The sequence below is a fragment of the Patagioenas fasciata genome, chromosome 1, assembly GCF_037038585.1.
Source record: "Patagioenas fasciata isolate bPatFas1 chromosome 1, bPatFas1.hap1, whole genome shotgun sequence".
NCBI classification, from domain to species: Eukaryota; Metazoa; Chordata; class Aves; order Columbiformes; family Columbidae; genus Patagioenas; species Patagioenas fasciata.
The window spans coordinates 188,865,760-188,887,403 of NC_092520.1; the positions used below are offsets into that span (position 1 = coordinate 188,865,760).

Genomic DNA, 21,644 nt, shown 5'->3' on the forward strand with positions numbered 1-21,644 from the left:
AATATGAAAAGCAAGACGTTACTAATTTATCCACAACTAGAGAGTACTGTGGAGACTTCAACAACTAAAACCAGATATTTGTAAGCCATCAGGTAGAATGCTTTTGTTCAGTATTAAATTATACATATAATTCTACTTGACAAAGTTCTTTCATTGTTACTGCTTTACCCTTTTGAAACCTTTTTTAAGGTTGTCTGTATCTTGGTGTGTGAGCAGCTCTGAGACAGTAATAATTTTTTTTCGGTAAATGAAAAAGGTAAAGCCCCACCCTATGGAAAGGTGGCCAGGCTGCTTTCCCTGCTCCCAAGAACAGTTGGAAGATAGATGAAGTTAAGCCATCTCATAGCTTAAGGGCATTCATCTAAGAGGATGTGAGGCAAGGCCTCCCACTATTCTTTAAATTACTTGGAATGAGGAAGTGTGTACCAGAGTCCAGCTGGGCACAGGGGAACTTGAGGGAAAGACCATTGTCACATTTGTGGATCAAGTTCTCTGCTTTTATTTAAAAAAGAAAAAAAAAAAAATCTGCAGAACAGACCAGACTATTTTTGGGTTGAATGAAACATTGTGACCAAAATAGTTTCCAGTTAATTAAACAATTTGGAAAAATTTGAGAGTTAGAGTTTATTTTGGGTGAGTTTGTTTGTTTGTTTGTTTGTTTTTTCTTCAACCACTGAACAAAGAAAAAAAACTTCACCTTGATACCTGTTTTCTCTCTCTCTCCCTCTCCCTGCAGCAAAGGACCATTTTTGTCAGGGCTGTGTTAAAGAATCAAGTTTTCTGAAGACTGGAATGACGAGACTGAACAAAACACTCTTTCATTTTTAGCAACAATAAAATATCAGCGATTTAAAGTGTTACTTTTGGCAGCTCCTTAGCTTTGTTTTCTGAGGAGGTGGTATTTAATATGATCATGCTTTCTACTAAATTTCTACCCCTTTGTCCATTGACATTAGCTAATCAAAGATTCAAATATAATTAGTTTCTTCTCCCCTTCTTGAAAATCAGCAGCTAGATAAAAAACAAAAAAGCTTTAGACCTCTAATGGATTGCTGTACCTGAGGAACGGCATGCAAAACTCTGTTGGTGCCTCTGTGGCAGCTAAAGCAATCTTCACCCTGCACTGCCTTTCTCCTGCCTTGCCCCTTTCCATAGGGTTTGTACCGTTGCTTAACACTGGCACCAGCATGGCGTTTTCTTCCTCCTAAGTTCAGATTCTGCTGAAAATGCACCGCTCTGGTGGAGTTTTCAGCTAGACCAGAAGCCTCAACAGCTTTACACACAGTCTGGTGGGAACATGTACCCAAGGGTGGGAAAGAGGCCAGGGTTACTGCCCCCAAGGTATAAATCACTTTAAGTTGCTGTGAACATGGAAGTATCTAACCAGCTGGTCTTCACTGGCATGTGGGTTCTCGCCTGGTTGAGGTACCACTGCACAAGTGCAGTAGCCAGAGTTCGTGCAGTGATGGCATGGGAGACCAGGCTTTCCTTCTCCTCCTGTTCACCTGCTGCCTGGCTCTGTAACTCAGCCTCACTGCGTTTTCATCAGAGGTAAAGAATAAAGTCAGATAGATGGTGGCTGTGATTTAAGGATAAATCAGCTGTTGTCATCTCAGGTTGTTTATCTGAAGAAGTAAGAGAAGATCGTGTAAATGAAATTCATAGATGATACTAAAATTGGAGGTGTTTCAGTCCTTTAAAGAATATAAATATTTTGGTTTATTCCTACTCACAGCAATGCTAATGACAAGTCAGCTGAGTATGTTGAAGATCCCTGAGAAGATTAGGAATAACAGTTGCTTTGAAATTACAAAGTGTTCAGTGGGGAAAAAAAAAAAAAAAAAGCTAAGAAATATATCAGTGGAAACTTTGTGGAAATATTGAAGAGAAAAATATCAAGAAATAGTACTAAAAATGCAAAATGCAAATAATTAAGATTTTGTGACTGTGGTGTGTGTGTGTGAAAGTAGCTGAGTTATTTGCGAAACTATGGGATCACAGAGCAGGGAAGTAATCACTTTGTGGGTTCTGGTGGCGCTGAATGTAGCCAAAGCTGGTACTTAAGGAGAGAGGTGATAAAATATTCCAAGTTTAGAGAATTAGGCATCTAGAGAGCTTGACAAATACAGGATGGTGTAATTTTTCATGTAAAAAAATACATAATCAGCAATGATTGATAGGATGCCTTTGTTAGTCCCAAATTTGCTACAAATACTCAGAGGGAGCAAGAGGGAGATAACTGTTATGAAAAATACTCCATTAGCCATTGACATTTTAAGCAGTTTGGACCCGATCCATGAGAGGTTTTAAATGACTAACATACCTCACTTTCTAATGTAAATTGAAAAAAAAAAAATCTAATCCAATCATGTGCTCAGTTTCTGCCTCATTCACCTGCAGCAGAGATCTACATGCTAGAAAGGGAAAGAACCTGTAGCAGGGTGGTGTATATTGCTCAGAAGACTCAGTTTCCAGTCTGTCTTTAAATTAGTATCTCACTATTTTCTAATGAAGTAAAAGAGTTTTGGAGACTTAAGTGATCTGCATGCCAGGGCCTACCCAGAGGACTTCCTTCAGTGGTGGGTGGAGCGTGTGCGATCAAAGCCATGCCCCAAGCCCGGCAGAGGAGCAATCTGAACCCTGAGCTTAGTTCTTACTTGAACATCCTCATCCCTGACCTCAGGGGGGCTGCAAGGGTGACCGGCTGTTACCGCCGCGCCAGGGAGCGGCGGGAGGTGCTTGCGTGGCGCCCGGCACCAGAAGTCCTGAGAGGCCGGTCCCTCGTCCTTCCTACGGCTGCGGTGCTGGCTGCTGGGTGCGGGCTGGCGCCCCGGGTGCGGGCTGCTGGGTGCGGGCTGCTGGGTGCGGGCTGGCGCCCCGGGTGCGGCTCCACTAGGTGGCAGGATGCCGAAGGGCTCGGCGCTACTGTCCTGGTGCAGCGCGGGTTTAGCCCTGCCTCTACGCATTGTCTGAGGACATGATAAAGTGCGGACAGTTTCCTGGAGTCCTGCCTGCCCCGTGTTTCTTACTGGTTTTGTCATTAATAAAGCAGAATCGGGAAGGATCCGAGGGAGGTCTGAGACACAAAGGAGCCCGGTGCGGTGACAGGGTAAGAGGGCACTTCTTAGCTATCCACAGTCTGCGAGGGAGAATTGCCAAGGCAAAGAGAAATTCCTTATGAAAACACAGTGGGGTGTAGCGAGAAGCAGTGAAATAAAAAAAAAAAAAAAAAAAAAAGCAAAGTTTGCAAAGAGTAACAGCTGATCAAATTGTAGCGCAATCTGTAAGTCCATAGAGGAGCACGTTTGCCTCTTTACAGAGCCAGTTTAGACGGCAGCAGCTGCATGCTTAGGAGAGTGTGACCTTTTCCATCCCTGTTTTTCTAAGTTACAGAATTGGAAGGAAACTGGAGTGTGTAAATATCACATTAAAGTATTAAGTCTTGTACATAATTAAATGACAAGCTCTCATTCGTGCTTCTTGTCATCTTTGTTTTCTTTTAAACATGCTTTCTACTCTGCACTCTGAAAGTTTTGATTTTGTTTTAATGGCATACGTACAACGATTCAGAAACAGCTTTAGTGTTAAATCTGGGTGTTCGGGTTGAACTTCTTAAGGATATACCTTCAGTTCCCATTCCTCTCGGTTCAGGTAGTTGTGCTTGCCAGAAAACTTGAAAAATTGAAGCAAGTGTATTTTAAAGTGGGTGTGATTGCTCTTGCCGTTCCTTTTTGTTTTTTTTCTCCCCTCGGCTCACCGTCCGCGCTCTGCCTCAAGCCCCCTGCGCTCTCCCGCGGGGCCGCGCATGGGTGTAAGGGCAGCCCGGGGAGCACAGGGGCTTCTGGCTCCGGCCGCGGGTACCCACCCAAGCCAAACCCCCTTAAACCTGGCTTCGGCTCCTGCGGGTTTCAGGGGGATTGCGAGCTGGCATCCTGTGGGCTGTGGCAGGGGAGCTGCGTATTTGGGGGAGCGAGGCGGTGTCCGTGCCCCGAGGGGAGCTCTCCTTGCAGTGCTGTCCCTGGGCGAGAGCAGAGGGCACGTTTGGAGAGATGGTTTCTCCCCCACGGCCCGTGGCAGGACGAGGGGCTTAGTGCTGGGGGGGAGGTTGGGGACCCGGGGCTGGGTGACTCGCGAAGCGGAGTCGGCAGGAGAAGGCAACGGGCTGGCCGCAAGCCGGCGGGGAGCCGGGGGAAGAGGCCGGCCGGGGAGGAGAGGGCGCGGACGGCCGCGGCGGGGGGGGCCGCAGGGCGCGCCCGGTGCGCGGTGCCGGGTGCTGCGGGGAGGCGGCGGTGCAGGCAATGCGCGGCCCGGGGCCCCAGCCCCCTCCACTTTTGAACCTGGGCAAAGCAGAGGCGGGGAGAGGGGCAGGGGCAAGAGGCAAGCGGTGACATCAGAGCCGGCCCAGCGGATAAGGTGGGAGAGCCGCAGGAGCGGAGCGGGCGAGTGAGGCGACAGCGATTCGCGGCTGCCGCCGGTCCCCTGCTCACGGCACCGCACCACATCGTACCGCACCGCAGCTCCGGGCACCATGCAGAGATCCCCCCTGGAGAAGGCGAACATCTTCTCCAAACTTTTCTTCAGGTAGGTGCCCTGGCACGGCGGGACACGTGCGGCCCGAGACAACGGGCAGGGGCGGGCAGCGGCCGTGCCGGGGCTGAGGGTGGGGCTTCTCTCTCCCCCTGTTCCCTAGTTAGCTCTAAAAGGGTCTGTGGGGAGAGCGGTCTCACTTGTTGCAGAATAACGAGATCTCTTCTTTTTTTGGTTGTTGTTGCTGGGGTGTTAGCAGCAGGAATGGGCTTTGTCTGTCAGGTGTCATAAACCCTCGCTGGACCCAGACACATGAATTTATGGCATAATTTGAGCAACCTTTGGTAAATTGCTCAACTAGTTGATCTGTTATTTCACTGTAAACTGTGAGAATGTGGTGAGGTGGGGAGAGCAGAAGGGAAATGCTCTCAGAGCAAAGATTCCTTCTGTTTGGCTTTTCAGGTGTTAACATTTGTTCAGTGTGTAACGCAAGATCATAGTGAAAGCAATTCCCTGTAAGCCTTTAAAGTGTTCTTTTACAAGCCAAGTCCTTGGCACCTCTTCTTTTTTACATCTTCAAACAAAAAGAGAAGGAGCCAATACCAGCGCCTGGGCACAACATACTTTATAAGACAATATAGAAGACTGAATGTGTTTTACATAACATTGCTAGAAATGACACTGCCAGCTGGAAAGAGCAAACAATCTGCCTGGCTTGGGCCCTCATGCCACCACTTTTGCCAGGGTTCTGGTTCCTCCTCTTGTTACTTGAGGGTCTTTCACATGGCAGGGAGGGGAGGGAGGAAATCTTGTGTAAGACACGAACATGGTGACTGAAAGGGGAACAGGTGATGTAAAACCGTAACATTGGCATGAGGTCTCTGCCTGAGGAACTGAGGGCTCTTAACTCACTTTTTAATTCTTTTGGGATAGCTTTCCTTTTCAGCAGGTTGGCTTGGACCTTTCTTTAAAGCTTCTTAAGGGAGTGGGTCTGCATGAATCACTGTGCTCGCCTGCCTCCCTGGCTTTGGCTCATTTTAGCCAGATGTGATAGTGGGCAAGGATGCTAAATGCAACCAGTTCCTAAAGTTTTACAGGTAAAGGTGGGGATCCTAGAGGTGTCCTCCAGTGGTACTGCAGTGGGAAAGAAGCCGTACCTGCTCTCAAATGCTGTTAGAGCCAGGGTGTGTGGGTGATGGGAGTGTAAGCCTTTACAAATTCTACACAGAAGCAGCTTCAGTCAGTGCTCCTGTCAAGTATAGAATACACATCTGTAGTAAATAAGTCTTCATGTTAACTTCATTGCTTGAGGAACCACATGTTCTTTTTCATTTTATTTATTTGTAAAGCTTCTATCAGAGTAGTGCTCTCCTAGAGCCTGTGATCCTGAAGGTGTCAAGAAAAAAAAAATAAGATCAAGTATACTTCTGACTCGTGCTCATTAAGTGCGTAATTAACCATCCTTGGGCTTGACCTGGTCTTTTAAAATCAAAGACTCTTTTAAAATCAAACACTTTTGAGTCATTTAAATGACGTTTGAATCATGCTTATTATGCATGATACATTATATTGTACCATCTATCTGACTGTAACTGAATTGATAATAAATATATAAAGTTCAAGAGGTGTTTATTATTAATATTGACTAGAGTGATTTATTTACAAAACTTTATAGTAGCATTGTTTCATAGAAAAATCAGGCTATTAATGTAAACATTCAGTTCACTGGGCAAGAACAGCCAAAATTCTATGTGTACATCTCTAAGGTGCCTAATATGGTTGTGATACCTTAGAAATGTTGTTCCTGTGAATGACAGCATCTCTGCTTAGTTGCATTTTACCACATACACTGTGAATGTCTTTGTTTCTTCACAAACATTAAATGAAATAATTGAAAAAGTCACAAAGTGAAATTTACAAGATAAGAAAATGTATTACATCCAAATTGGCAGCAAGGATGTCTTTCTCTTAAAAACAAATAAATAGGATTTAAAACACATACATTATTTAGTGATGAAACATGTTAGTTTGTTTTAAAATGTATTCCTTTGGTCTTCAAGGACTCCATCAGTTTCTGTCTCATCAAAAGTCGATCAGGATCAATGCTAAAGAGTACTAAAAAGTAAGTTATCAGAGAGCAAAGATTCATCAAGAATTTCACAACACTTCAAGGCATAATATTTGTGATGAGCTTTACAAAGTCAGAAGCATTTACTGCATATCAGTAACGAGACCAGTCCACTCAACTGGAAACATCCACAATGTAGTGATTAATGAGATTGGAACAAGGTTTTCTAAGATGTCTGAGTATTCTGTTAGTATTTTAACTGAATCTACACACATCAATTGTTTCTGATACTGATCATATTTAGTAAAACACTCCAGGATATGCTTACATTTTAATGCATGCTTTACGTCTGTGAAAACGTATGAGACAGAACTCGAAAGCTTTATATCTGAAATAAGTAGTCAGTTCTTTCTTTGTAAAAAAATACAGACTGAAAAGGTGTGTATGGAAAAAACCTACTTTTTTCCTATGATGATGAAGTAGTTGTTTTCAAGTACAGCATTGCAGAATGCTTCAGTGAAGTAACTTTTACAGGAGGCTTCTGTGCAATTATGTGTGAAGTACCAATCTGAACATAGTACAATAAGTTTAAGGTCACATTAGGAGAAGTGACACTGAGGTATTAGTTGTTATTATTCAGGAAATCTTGCTGATAAATGTAATATCATTATTTAATATTGCATCAGTTTTTATCAGCCTTTTGATACTGAGGTCTATAAACCCGTTGGTTTTATTGCTTCATAATGTGTCCTGTTCGGGCCGGAGGGATAGGTTTAAATGTGTTAGAGTCAGAATGGAGCTCTTTGCTTATGAGTGAATCATTTAGTCATGTTTCAGTGTTTTTTGTACATTTTTTCTTAATTCTTTATGTCAAAAAATGAGAAACTGTCATATGTAAACAAGGAGTAGTATCTTAGGGAAAATGTTACCTTTGTGTTAGATTTCAAGCATTAATGACACTCGTGGGGCAAAAAAAGAGAATTGGTTTGGATTGTCATGAAAGAACATTAGAAATCAACTTTCATCCTAGAATTTAAACAATTTTTGTTTAGACAGTGAGTTTTGGTGGTTAAGAAATGAGGTGTGAAGACAAGTGGTTTGAGATCTTCCACTGGGATGACACTTAGAAACATTAAATATCTAGTGTTTGGGGTTTCAGGCTTTCTTTTGTGTTTTATTTTCCTTATTACATTTTCAGAGTTGATCCCTTTTGTTCCCAACCACATGCAAGACATTTATCTATGCACTGGCAACTTTTTGTCTTGTTTAAAAGTAATAGAGTTGTATGCAGAAGCAATCAGATGGCAATATGCTTAACTTCATTGTGAAGCTTCACTTTTGTCTTTCTAACAGTTGCTTATGTTCTTGGAATTTTGCAGAGTCAAGGCCATACCTGTCATAGAAAACAACATCAGAGTACTTGGCAATCACCTGCTTTTTATTGCAGATTAACTGAGATCAGGAAGTATTGTTATGTTTTTAAGGCAAGTTAATAAATTAATTATTTTTGAACTGGGCACTGGAACACAGAGTTACTGCTGGAGTTTCAGAAGTGGCTGCAACTTTGGGACAATTCTGATTTTTTTTTTTTTTTTTTCTTACATGCAAATTTAGATATTTAAACACAAGTTCACAAAAGTCAATCCTTGTGCTCCTGTCCAATCAAGTACCAAATATGACAACTGTGTTGGCAGGACCAGTGCCTGATTCAGATGAGAAATACAAGCTAAGCCAGCTTTTGTGTTACATCTTCTGGTGGGCTCAGTCCATCAAACCTGCTCTAGTTTCTTCTTTCTAAACCAGAGAAAAGTAGCCTGCTGCCTTTTTATACAGCTGTCCAGTGGTTCCAAGAAAAAGTTAGCATGTAGGGGGTAAATGTTGAATTCCTTCTGCTATGTGTGTGCTAGGAGTGGTAGGAAAAGGAATTCAGTTCTACACCTCACCTCTTCTAGGAAGTAGAAGTGTTACCAGTGTATGGTAGTGAAGGTGTTTTAGTGTGGTTTAGTTCTCTGTCTGTGGCTCAGCTAATCTTTTAAAGCATAAGAGCAAGAGAGCCTTTGCAGTCTACTGGGTAAGAAACTTGTTTGTGAGTCCTGATTTCTGTTCTGAGGGCACTTTTTGTGAAGCCTTTAGGGTAGACAGCAGAATCCAGGACTTAAGTTTTGAAAGTACCTAGCCCATGAGCTACAGTCATGGTTATTCTTTCTTTCTAGCTTAATTTAGTCTTAATTGGAATGTCAGGAAGATGTGCCAGGGGAGGTTTAGGTTGGATATGAGGAAAAGGTTCTTCACGCAGAGGGTGGTGGAGCACTGGAACAGGCTCCCCAGGGAGGTGTCACAGGCCCAAGCCTGACAGTGTTCAAGAAGCAATTGGACAACACCCTCAGACACATGGTGTGAATTTTGGGGTTGTCACATGCAGGGACGGGGAGTTGGACTCGATGATCCTTGTGGGTCCCTTCCATCTCAGGACATTCTGTGATTAACTGCAAGTTTGAGGGTGCCTTGATCAAAATAGTTTCTGGTTCGTAAAGGCATTCTTGTGAAAATTATTTTTAATCCTTTCAGAGAAAAGAACTAAAACCAAACCTGCCCTAGGCAGTGCCTGTTCTATCCTCAGACTGCGTATCTTAGGATTTAATACCAAGAGGCTATTTAGGATTTTGATTCCTGAATAGAGAAGGATTTATGTGCCTATTTTCCTGGAAAAGTTTGGGATTTAATGTGTATATTTGTCCTCAAAATGTCTCCCGAAACTGTCTTGAGTTCCTAAAAATCCTGAGTATTGTATAGGAAGCTTAAAGACCTAATTAATGCCTATATGTTTCACTCCAGAGAGCATGTGACTGGAAACTGTCATATACAACATATATTTGAACCATCTCCTATCAATACCTACCTGTAGCATTTTGCTTGTATTTCCTCTCTGAGTCAGGAGCCTCTGTGTACATTGGCAGCTATGAGCAGATGGATTGAATTGCACAGTGTGATGGCTCAGTTGTTGGGACAGCTGGCTTAGACACTTGTACAAGGCAAATTCCTGATAGTGTATTCTTAAAGCCCTTTATGGGTCTAGTCCTGAGGACCTGCCTTTGACTGATCCCAGGTAATCATAAATCCTGGCTGTTAGTGATAATCAAGCACAGATGCAGCTACAGCATAAATTCCGGCCCCTTGAGGCTGCCTGGTCATTTGTCTGTTGCCACAAGCGCTCCCCAGAGACCTGCTGGTCTGCCAGCCCTTCAGACCTGTTTGAAACTACAACCTTTTGGTACTTCTGAAAGTCAGCCCCCAGGTTGTTCAAAGATGTGCAGACAAGTTTTTGACTTGTTTTGAAAATTTGACTACTGTTGATATTTCCAAGGTAAAATATGTAACTTGAAGTGTCCTTGCACAGTGCCCTTCTCTGGCTGCGTAATATCTCTAAAGCAGAGTTGCCTGTTTCAAGTTGCATCTGAGTTTCTGAAACATATGTAAAGCTGCTTTTCCTCCTGCAGGCAGAAGACTTACCATCTTGATATTCAAAACGAAATGATCAAGCATTTGAAAGATTTGCAGACATGTCTGTACCTTTTTATTCTCCTCCATGCTTGTTTGGTTTTTGTGGGGTAGAAAATCATCCATCCAAATCCTTGAGTTATTTTTCAATACTGTAGGCAGTGACATGGAAAGTAGTTTTATTATCTGTATTATAGAGGCTTCTAAATGCCCTAACAGAAATTTGAAGTCTATTGTATTAGGCACTGGAAAATATTTGATAAGGAAGTCTGTTTTGAAGATCTTAAAGTCTAAGTAGATAGCACAAAGGATGGTCTAAGTTTCCTTATTAGTTCTGTAAAGAAGAAAGCAGGGTATACAAGGATTGTGATTTGTCCTGGGAAGATGTGGTAGAGTCAGTGCAGACTGCCTGAGAGCTCTTGTCCAGGACTTTAATTGTACTAGGGTATTTCTGGTGTGACAAAGTTACTTCAGAATATTTCTACAGCTAACAGTTGTCACCTCTTTAATACAAAAGAGTATTAGTCTCTAAATTTTTTAATTATCCTAATTTTCAAAGTTGTAACAATAGTGTGACTTATTGCAGGAAAGTTCTAGAGGTTGCCATTACCTTGTGTGTTTTTTTGTTTTGTTTTGTTTTGTTTTTCTCTTAACCCCCCTACTTTGCAGCATTATGAATGTAGGTGTAATGGTTGTGGGGGCAGGATGATCCCAACCTGACATCTGGGTAATAACATGTCACATTATGTCCTCTAAAATAGATAAGTCAAAGGTCAAATTAAACTGTAGCATATAACAAGATTAGTGATACACTTTGCAAAATTTTGCAATGTGAACTTGCAGGTGCAATTCCATGAGAGAGGGGGTACAGCTGGGCAAGGTGAGCAAGAACTCACAGACTGTTTGCAGATCACTCCCTCTCACATAAGCAAAAGGAGTTTTCACATTCAGCAAGTAATTGAAATAAGGCTACATTGTCACGAAGGTCCCAAAGTTAAGAGAGAATAAGTAGGCTTTTAAGACATACTTTGAAACAGCATTGTTTTTCACTTGAAACCAGAACCCTCCTGCCTGTCAAACGTGGTTAAGCATCCTTCCTGCAGGAGACGGAGTCGCTCCTGAAAGGCAGTGCTTGGGGTGGCCTGCTGCAATACTAATACCTTTACTCTGTGGGCAAAATGAGAAAATCCTAAGAGACAGCTGGGAAAGGTACTTGGTCTCAGGTATATTCTCGTGTTTTAATGTTGGTATATATATCCAAAATCATTTTGGAACATCAGAAGATATGGGACATTTTCTCATTAACTTTCAGGGGTCAGGCTGAGGAGTAGCAGCATCAAATATCAAGATACAGAGAAGATGGCAAAGGCCAAGTGCTAAGAGAAGCAGCCCCTAATTCAGGATTAATTCCATATTACTGTAGTGGCAATTTACATTTTGATACTTGGTATTTAAAGACATTTTTAAAAATCTTGCCACCCTCCTCTTCCTCTATTGAACGTCCACAAATGTGTTCACCAGTTTGTGAGTTTGTTCTTTGCTGATCACATATTGGTCACTGGGGTTTGAACAAATCAGAAATTTGGAAAGGGCCATTGCACCTGATGTGCAACTGTATGCTAATTGGTTATGAAATGTATCTATAAATGCATGGCTAAAACAGTGGAGTGCTAAATTGGGTGAAATTTCTTGCTGTCACATTAGTGACACATCTCAGAGATTAAAAAATGCAGTTCAGTCAGGATGAGCACAGCTCTGCAATAGTTTTGCTAATGCAAACTTTTCTGTGGTGTTCCTTGATCTTTCAAAAGACTAGGAGAAAGAAATCCCTTTCTCTTATTTCTGCAATCAGATATATAACTGAGAAAAAGAATGAAGATGAAGAAACATCCTATCCTAGCCAGTCTCACTGTAGTTAAATGCTGAAATGGCCTTGCCAACCCTGTTCATAGCACATCATCACCACTATGTTATTTTGATAGCTTTGTTAAAGAAATATTTGAGGCATATTTTGAACTTGACTTTGGTATCTAAACAATTGACAGATTTTAATACATTGAATGAATTTCCTCCTTGCATTTTACATAACTTAAATATCTTTGTACCCCTAATGTGCTTTGTTTTCTCTCAAAACTAGCTCTCAGAACTTCTGCAAGTTGAAATACCTTGACTATCTTACTAACTGTGAGGAAAAATTATTGAATTTTTGCTGAAACTCTGAATCTCAAAAAGCATTTAGAGATTAGATAATCTGAGTAAGTGTCACTTTGCAAAAACTGGGCATAAAAAAAGGCAAGCCTTCCCCAAGAATTTCTGTAAAGTGATCCTAATTAAGATTCGCTATTGAAATCCTGGGGTTTCAGCAGAACATTGATTACTTTTAAAATGGTGCTGCTCACAGCTAGTGGCATAGTCGATGGCATTGCAGCTAAATATTTTCCATGTCAAATAACACCTCACTGGGAAGAATTGTTTAAGAGTGAAGAAATTTAAATCTTAATTTTTGTGATCTGGGGGGAAAAAAAAAGATAATAATAATAATAAACAACCAAAAAAACCAAAACCAAACCAAACAACAACAACCCTAAACACAAGCAAAAAACCCCAGGAATTAATAGGGTCTGCATTGTTGAAAACCTTACATTGTTGAAACCCTGCAATAATTACATGCCAATATTAAGCTCAGAGTGTTGCGTTTGTTTTTAAAAGAGAAAATACTACAGATTTAATATACTTTTCAGCATATATAACATGCTATTTCAGCAGATTACCATTTGAAATAAAATAACTGCAACCCAACTCTGTTGAGGGTAACCAAGGTGCAGGAATTGGGCCGTGGTGCTGGCAGTTGTGCTCAGTGGGCAGGCCCAGTTATCCTATTTGTGACCAAGGGCCCTGCAGAGCTGGGGTCACCCAGTACGGCTGTGTTGCAGGACACTTGGAGAAGAGGGCTTCTGGTGCAGAAGCTCTTCTGGAGAAACAGTCTTGAGTGTAGTAGAGCTGCCGCCTCCAGTAAGAAACAAGTAACAATCTACAGTTTGTTCTGCCGAAGGAGTAATGGATGTGTTTTGGGAGAGGATGGGAATGCCGAGCCTCTGACAGAGTCCAGTCTAGTTTGACCCTTTGGGAATGGCTGAGATCTACATGGTACCTCAGGCTTTTCCTGCAGTCAGTAGGAATTTGTGGCTCTACAAACACTTGTAAAACTTAGGCTCCAAAGCATCACAATCATGGCTTGATTATACCCCCCCAGCCCTCTCCTTAACTGTTAAAAGAAGGGATTAGATAAAGCCAGAGACACTTTTCTTGCTCTGTCTCCATCAAGGTTTAGGTCCGGTTCTTAGGAGTTGCACGCACCAGGTCTATGGTATTGTGTACAGGTATCAGTGAAGCCATGGCCACCTTTGCGCTGCTCAGTAGATATTGCTGTGTTGTGCACAGGACACCTGTTAAAATGGTGCCAGCCTGATCAGGGACCCTTGCAAAAGAGCTGCTCCACTGTGCGGGGCTTGGATAGCACAGCTCCACTGCTCTGTCACTGTCCCAGTGCCCTGTGCTTCTTGATCAAGAGGGTCCGATGGAGCCAGGGAGTCCTTGCACCCAGGAGGAAGATCTGGGCAGTTAGCTTAGCAGCACAGAGGCTCTCTCTGTTCTCAGTGACATGCAAAGCAGCCTTAAAGGGGAGTCAAATCCTATTGACAAGTTAACAGTCTGTGTTAATACTCTTTGCAAAGCCAAAGACATCTGTCCTATCAGTACAATTTACTCAAGTAGGATGAGGCTGAACATGCTGGAGAAAGAAATTACTGTAGTAAGAAATCTATTCTATATTGCTAAGGTGAATGACAAAGAAATGATCATTAGAAATCTACCAAAAGAGAAGTTAAAACAGTACATTATGTATATGATATTTACATATCAAGCTCATAAGGTATTTTTTGCTACAGGCAATTAATAATAGAGGTGGAACTTGTTTTCCTTTTTTTCTTCTTTCCTACTGTACACCCTTGAAACTTGTCCCCTGCTGGGTTTTGTGTGTGTACCCATAATAACATTCCTAGTTAGTGGCAAAACTCTGACAGCACTACAGGTTTCTCTGTGAAAGAGTTCATTAAATGCCAGCCAGTAATCCAGTGGTATTTACTAAAGTAATGCTGTAAAGCCTATCTGTTTCCCTTCCTTCTTGCTCCCTTCCTTTCAAAAGAAATTTCTCATTCTCAGCAAACATGAGAAGAAAAAACTCAGAATTAATGTTGGCAAATCGTTTCTAATAAGTGAAAAAATGGAAGAGCCATATTCGTTGACAAACTCTGACTGAGCTACATTACCTGACAATAAAGAAACATTGATAACTACAGATTATATTGCCAGTTGAAATAAATTTATAGCCATTTTGCATTTTAAAACGTTGCAAAGAATGCAATAATGGTAAACTGGATGCGATTGGAATCTGGCAAAAGGTTTTAGGAGATATTTATGTATTCTAGGTCTAGTATATTCCTTCTCATGAAATATTTACTGTCTCAGAGTTCCTGACAGCACAACCCAAGCAGCTGTTGAAAATCTGCCTTGAAACAAACAGCATGTGACAGGCCAACTCCTCCCACGATTACCACTCCATCCTAGAAGCCACTTGGCACAGTTCTCAAATTGGCCAAATCTAGTTAGGTGGGACTTCCGAGCAAGGCCAGGGCAGCTGGGAGGTGAACATCTCCGTGCAAGCCCTGCCAGCAACCTTATGATAGGAACCTGGCAGCAGATGAGGAGGAGGTTCCCCAGGGGAAGGTGTCAGCACCACTCCTTTAGCGGGCTGGAGGAGTTTGTCTACCATAGTTGCAGCTACCCTGATGAGCAGAGATACGAGGACAAGGACTGCATGAAGTCTGTCTCAAACTTGTTGACTTTGGAGAGGAGGTTGGTTTAGGGACTGCTGTTCAGTGACCCAGTTAAAAGCCAGCTACAATAAGAGACCTTCCTAGGGGTACAGGAGATCTACTAAGCATGTTGCATTCTGCAGATGATAAAACAGCCTCTCTGCTTGCTTTCTAAATGCAGTCATGTTTTGTTACTTTAGGCAGTGTTAAAATGCCAAGGTAGGTGCTAATCAAAAGTATAAATAAAACAAAATGTCTGGAGGGAAACAGTGCAATGAAAAATGTTTTCTGAAAATGTACAAGGACTGAAACTGTAAAGCATTTCTCTTTTGTCAAGACAAGTTGGGAATTGCTTATTGCAGTCTCCAAGCATTATTAAGGGGCTCAGCAAGGTTATTACTTAGTTACAGTATTGAGAATTAAAGAGGTTGCTTAGGAAGTACTGTTGCTTACTTGTATTAGCTGCAGTGGTGGTTTAGCATCCTATAACTTGTAGTCATTTTATCATTACCAAAATACCTGCGTATACAGAACTTTCAGTGAATTCAGTCCATAAGAACTTCCATTCCCAAAGGATAGGGATTAGATATCTCTGCACAAGCTATGAGCAAACCCAATAGCAACCAGTCCTCTCTGCCATCAGGAGATGGTAAAACACAAATCAATGCCTGATTTATCGTTTGCAGTGGCCATCAAATACTTTTACATAACAGTATTAATTTAAATGCAGAATTTTACTTCTAATCCATTTTAGTACATCCCTGAAAACATAGGCCCTGTTTCTAGTCATAGTAAAGTTTATAGATGTTCTACCAATGACTCTCCAAAGCGAACTTTCCTAGTTGCCTTGCTGTAATGTACCACAAATAGTGTTATTTCTCAGCCACAGTGGTGTCAAAGACTGAGCTAAAGCTCACATGATTAATCTGAAACGGTAGTATAATTGCAGAAATGAAGGATAATCTTCTAATTTCTTAAAGTGCATTCTCTTTGCAATGGTTATGACATAAATGTTCACTTGGGAAATGTCTTTGTGCTTTACTGAATTATGGGGATTATAGACGGGTGTCTCATGAGATTCATAACTTCGTTAAACTAGATGTTAGAGAGTGTATGTTTGCACAGTTGGACACAAATAGTCTTTGACTACTGTACTAAGGTCTTGCATTCATGTAGTGTCTAATGATGTTCTTTTACCTTTGTATCAACCTCTTTGCACTCTCAGAGGCTGCAATTGAGAATATCAGTTACTTTGTGTGTATTATACATGTTCTTACAGACATATGGGTAAGCATCTTCAGTGAGCTGTTTGTATTTTCTAAGTGACCATGGGAAACGATATGGCATTTCTTTTGCAATTTTGTGAACTGTTGTCTATAAATAGAATTTAAAACAAAAAATTCAGAAATTATTGAGGTATTGCAGATCATAACTTTTATCATAGTTGTGAATCACATGTTGGTTTTTTGTTTAGAAACTGTGTTTACCTATGGAAGCATGACAGCAATCAATCACTTCCTTCTCAGGAATTTCACTTTTAAGGAAATATTTTTTAACAATGTCAGTAAAGCAGAAGATCAAATAGTTTCAAAATACACTATAAGATCCTATGGTTGCTTCTGGTTTGTTTTAGCCCTGTGCTTTCAAAAAGATTTCCAAACAGAACCTGCTGCAAAATTTTGTACAAATTGGCACTTGAGAATACGTAGGCTCTTCAGGAGCCAAATTGATAAAATCAGTAATGACTTAGAAAGATTTTCTCTATCCATTTTCTCTATCGATTGTAGAGTTTTTTTCCTGCTTTGGTTTAATCCATCATGCCCTTTAAATTGCTATTAAATTTTTAAACATGACATTTGAAAAAAGAAATGCAAAATGTTTACATATGATGGAGTCAATGAAGATCTTATGACGAGTCCTGCGAAAGATCTCGTGTGCTGTTAAATGCAAGCAAGTGCAATGTAAGCTGTCAAAGGAGCGCTCAAGCTATATTAAGATTTTCTGTCTCATAGGAATGAAAATTATACATCCAATTTACATTCAGATTTGTTATTCATTTATATGGACATACCACATATTTGGAAATACAGTACAAAATTCTCAATCACCTGTTTTTTTGTCTTCTCCTGACTGAATAGGAAGTTTGGGGCATGATCCTAGCCCAAAACTGATAAAATGAAACAGTTTTGCAATTATTCTTTTAATGTTATGTTTGTCGATATAATTTTTTAAATACAATGCAGAGCTACACTATATTATGTCATGTTGTATGTGTGTATATATGTATGTGTTTGTGCACATAGACATACTTGAGTGCTGTGGACAAAATATTCAGGTTGAGACAATGCAACCACAACTCCAGAATTAACCTCAGCAACTGGTGATATTTTTCTTTTTCTGCTTAGATGGACAAAACCAATTTTGAAAAAGGGTTACAGACGACGGTTGGAGCTGTCAGATATCTATCAAATCCCTTCTGCAGACTCTGCTGATAATCTTTCTGAAAAACTAGAAAGGTATGAAAGATTCTTGACATAACTTTGTTTCAGGAATCACACTGCAGTTTATCATTAAAAAGCTGTTCGATAAAATATTTAAGTAGAATTGGGTGGAATTCCTCATTCAGCACACAGTTGTCCTTTGGATCCCTGGTGCAGATGCGTTACCTACATGCACCGAATTCGTATATACAGGTACCTGTGACATGTGTCCATTGACTAGTGAGGCTGGACTCACAGTTTCAACATTAGTTCCCTATTCTGCTGTTCTTGCTTCTCAAAATAACCTTGTAAAACCTTGTTTTATTTTTTCCTTCGACAAAATAATATTCTTCGTTTCCTTCGATACCACTGTTGGAAGACTAATCGCTCCTGAAGAAATCATGCCTTGACTTTCCTCATTTAAGTTTCCTCTCTTCTCTACACTATTTCAGAAACTGTACTACACCTAGGACTAACTTATGCAGATACAAGTGCCTAAATCCAGTCCTTCTCCCCCAGCCCCTGCTAGAGCTTTCCCTGGTGTGCCGGGGCGGCTCATATCCGCTGTGCTGTGCCAGTCCAGTTAACCTTAATTGCAGTGTGATATATGCATTCAAAACTGATGGAAAGTATTGAGAACATTGGTATGCTTAATGCATTTTTATAGTTTATAAATGGAATATTCTGATTATTTAGTATTCTATTGAAAAATGAAGAAAAGGGTTAGCTGAGGGAATTCTTAGGAACTGTGCGTTGAGTTTTGACAAAACATGTGCTTTCTGTATATAGCATTACTTCTGATCAGCAATTTATTATTGAATTGAAAATTATTGTCCCAGCAACACAGGTTAAAAATAATGCCATGCAGTAGAAAAGGCACATTTTTGATGCTTTGTTGATGGTGGTTTTTTTTTTTTTTTGAGACTGGAAGAGCTCCAAAACATTTATTTGCCTATTATTTGTGCTTTGGTCTTAAGTACAGAAGGTTTCTTTAAAACATACAATGTGACCTTTTCACGAATTAATTCCCCGCAGGGTGATGTATGGCTGAGTATTTAAAACTGCCAAATATGTGGCTGAACTAGGTTTGAACTTTTATTGATCTATCAAGTAAATGAAGCCCAGGTCTTTGGGGTCTCTGCAGGGCTTTCTTTCATTAGTCACCTTAGCTAAATCTCCTTGGATATACTTGAGTGTATTGAAGTATGTCAGGGCCGTAGACCCACGTATTTGCTCACGCAAGTTAATGGTCTTGTTTTTTTTTGTTTCTTTTCAGAGAATGGGACAGAGAGCTGGCAACTTCAAAGAAAAAACCCAAACTTATTAATGCTCTTCGACGATGCTTTTTCTGGAAATTTATGTTCTACGGAATAATGTTATATTTAGGGGTAAGCTTTGCTCTTCAGTAAACTTTTAGTGTTCCATAAATAGATCCAGGTCTTAGGGATTGCTAAGAATCCTGTGAATAGCTACTGATTTTGCTCCGTGTATTGCTTTTAAAGATGATAAATACAGAGAGATACTCAGGGACCTTCATTAAAAAATAAAAGGTATTCTCTGATCGCATCTAAATATCTTTAAAACATACATAATAATAATTCTTAAATGTACTTAGTGCTAGGTACTGGCATATGCTTCTCCAAGTGCAAGAAGGGCACCTGAAATTTTGTATCACTGCTGAATTAAAGTATTTATTTTCTCATGTTGCGGTTTTAAGAAGTTTCTAAATATTTTTCTACCCTTACATTAAAACAAACGACAGTACAATTTCACATGATTCGGTCAATTTTTTCTTAGCTGTGTGCTAAGCGAAAGCACACCAACACCTATACCCTCAAGTTTTAATCATTTTGTATAAAACACTTGAAACATAAATAAGAATAACCTGAAAACTAAAACACAAGTCCTTAACTACATGCAGACTTTTCAGCATTAAAAGGAAACGTTTTAAGGGTGAAAAGTTTTAATGCATCATGCAGCTTCTCAGGTCAAAGAGCGTTTTACAGGCTAAGCATCACATTTGGAGCCTGATTTCTCCAAGTTTTATGCTGCGATGGTTTCACCCCAATAAACATCCATGGAGTCCCTCCTGTTTACATGATTGTGTGAAAGAGAGGCTTATCTTGCAGATTACAAAGTAGGTAAATTTACTTAGGATCCTGGGATGACAGCCCTGTAAAATATTCCTAAATGTATTAATTTGGACTGCTAATGATGTGAATGTTCTGGTTTAGATCACTGTTGATTTGATTTGGATAGTTAATAATGGACTACAGTTTTACTTCAGATTAGATTTGCCCCTTAGAATTATGGAAAAATCAATCGTTTCTTTCTCTTGTAACACCGTGTTTAGGGGAAATGACCACCAGCAATAGAATGAAAAAGTCACAAAGTAAAATGGTTGAGAGAAAAAGGAAGAAATTCTCTAAAGAAAATGGAAATCACTTCCCTTAAAATACAGCAATCACGTTCTTTTTAGTCTCTCAAAAATTTAGGGTTTACTTCAGTCTGTCGAGCTGCTTCATGGATTCAAAATGAAAAAAGCCCTACAGGCCTTGATTTTTTGTAATCACATTTAAACTGTCCCCCAGATGTAGCCCTTAAAGAACAACTCTAAAATTTTTCAGCACCAAGGCTTGATTTTAAAAAGAAAACCTGGAGTGAAAATGTTCTTTACATTATCTTTTTGCTTCTTTCTCATGTAAAGATACACTCACGTGTGTATGTACACAAATTCTAATTAAAAATAGGGTAATCAATAAATTAGCTCCCAAGGCAACTTTATTCTCTCCCAGTTTAAGTCTCTCCAACTTACTGGAATCTTGTCACTAGTTAAGATCCTCAGGTCCCCTCTCACTGTCACTCACCTCAGTCTGAAGTCACCACTGCTGCAGATCTGATTGGAAGAGACGTGCTGTGCTCGTCTTCTCTGTACACAAGGGCTGCACAAGGAGAAAGGAGAGGAGGTGATGGTTACAGTGCTGGCTGTGCTCACTCTGGGGGGCTTTTCTGTATCAAACCCTGGGCTGCCCTCTGGCCGTTTGAGTGTTGCGCAGGGCTGATAGGAGGCAATGTGGCTGGAATGAAACTTGATGAATCAATTGTTTGCCTTTGTTCAGGTAGGGCATCTAACCATTAAGGACAGGGCCCCTTGCTCTCTAAGGGGCTGTGTATTAACTGTTCTCTCTATAGTCTTTCACCTTGTTTGGTGACTCTTCTCGGGGACGACACCCTTTCTTTGTGGACTCCTACCCAATTCTGTTTTGTATTTGCTCCTACCATCTCATTACTGCCTTTAATTTTTTAACATTTTTTCCTCACCAAACCAGCAACTTCTTATTCGTGTCAGATTTGTGTTTAAAAAAAACATCAGTTTTACAAATTTAGCCTACCATGCACTATTATAGGTGTTCCTGCAGAGTCTGCCAGCCAAAACTATTGCAGTAGTGCATTCCTGTTCAAAGTTAAGCAGTGTTTGAGGGCTTTTGCAGGCAGTTTTGAGGACAACTTGTTTTCCTGGAGTACAGGCAAGTGAAGCATTTGTAGGTGTGGCACTAGTGCAGGGTTCATGCCTCCATGTGGACTTTTTAAACTGAATACTATTTTAGACCAGATGAGGACAGAACAGGACTGCAGGATTTTTAAGTCATATTCTTTGTGTTTTTTGTTTGTTTTTTTCCCCATTTCTTTAAGAAATGCAGATGTGCCATTCAGCATGTAGTGAACAAAATCTGCACCTTTCAGAATGAAGATGGAAAGATGAAATCCTAGTTTAAATTCTTGAATCTTTTATCATTAGTCTTCATTTTATTGAAAGCTGTAAGAGGAAGAACTTGCTGCTAAAGCTGCTGGTGTTCTTTTCAGACCCTGCTCACGGAAATTAATGGGAGCTTTGCCATTAATTTGTGTGGGGACAGGATGTTGTGCCGTACTGGCATAGGTGCAACCAAATTGTGTGTTCTTTTGAACTTCATTTTCCTTTCAGCTCTTCTCTTGTCTATTGCCTGAGATGTTTTCATGGCACCTTTCTTGGAGCATGGTATAACTCTGCTGACATCCCTGCTGTTTGTGTAATTGTTGTTGCAACTGGCATCACAGCTTTGCTCTCATTAGATCTCGTAGTTTCTCCGTCTCTCCCTGTCCCTTCACGCGCTGCAGGTAATGATGTTATTGCAGGATGGACACTTGTGCTCTGGA

General features: G+C 40.6%; 1 protein-coding gene across 1 annotated transcript in view; it reads left to right on the forward strand.

The window, feature by feature from the left end:
- The first annotated feature begins 4,362 nt into the window (after positions 1–4,362).
- Positions 4,363–21,644, forward strand: part of CFTR (CF transmembrane conductance regulator) — an 88,341-nt gene continuing 71,059 nt past the window's right edge. The window contains exons 1-3 of the mRNA XM_065833028.2: positions 4,363–4,581; positions 17,373–17,483; positions 18,724–18,835. Coding sequence (XP_065689100.1) covers positions 4,529–4,581; positions 17,373–17,483; positions 18,724–18,835 — 276 coding nt within the window. The 5' untranslated portion in view covers positions 4,363–4,528. The remainder of the gene's footprint in view (positions 4,582–17,372; positions 17,484–18,723; positions 18,836–21,644) is intronic.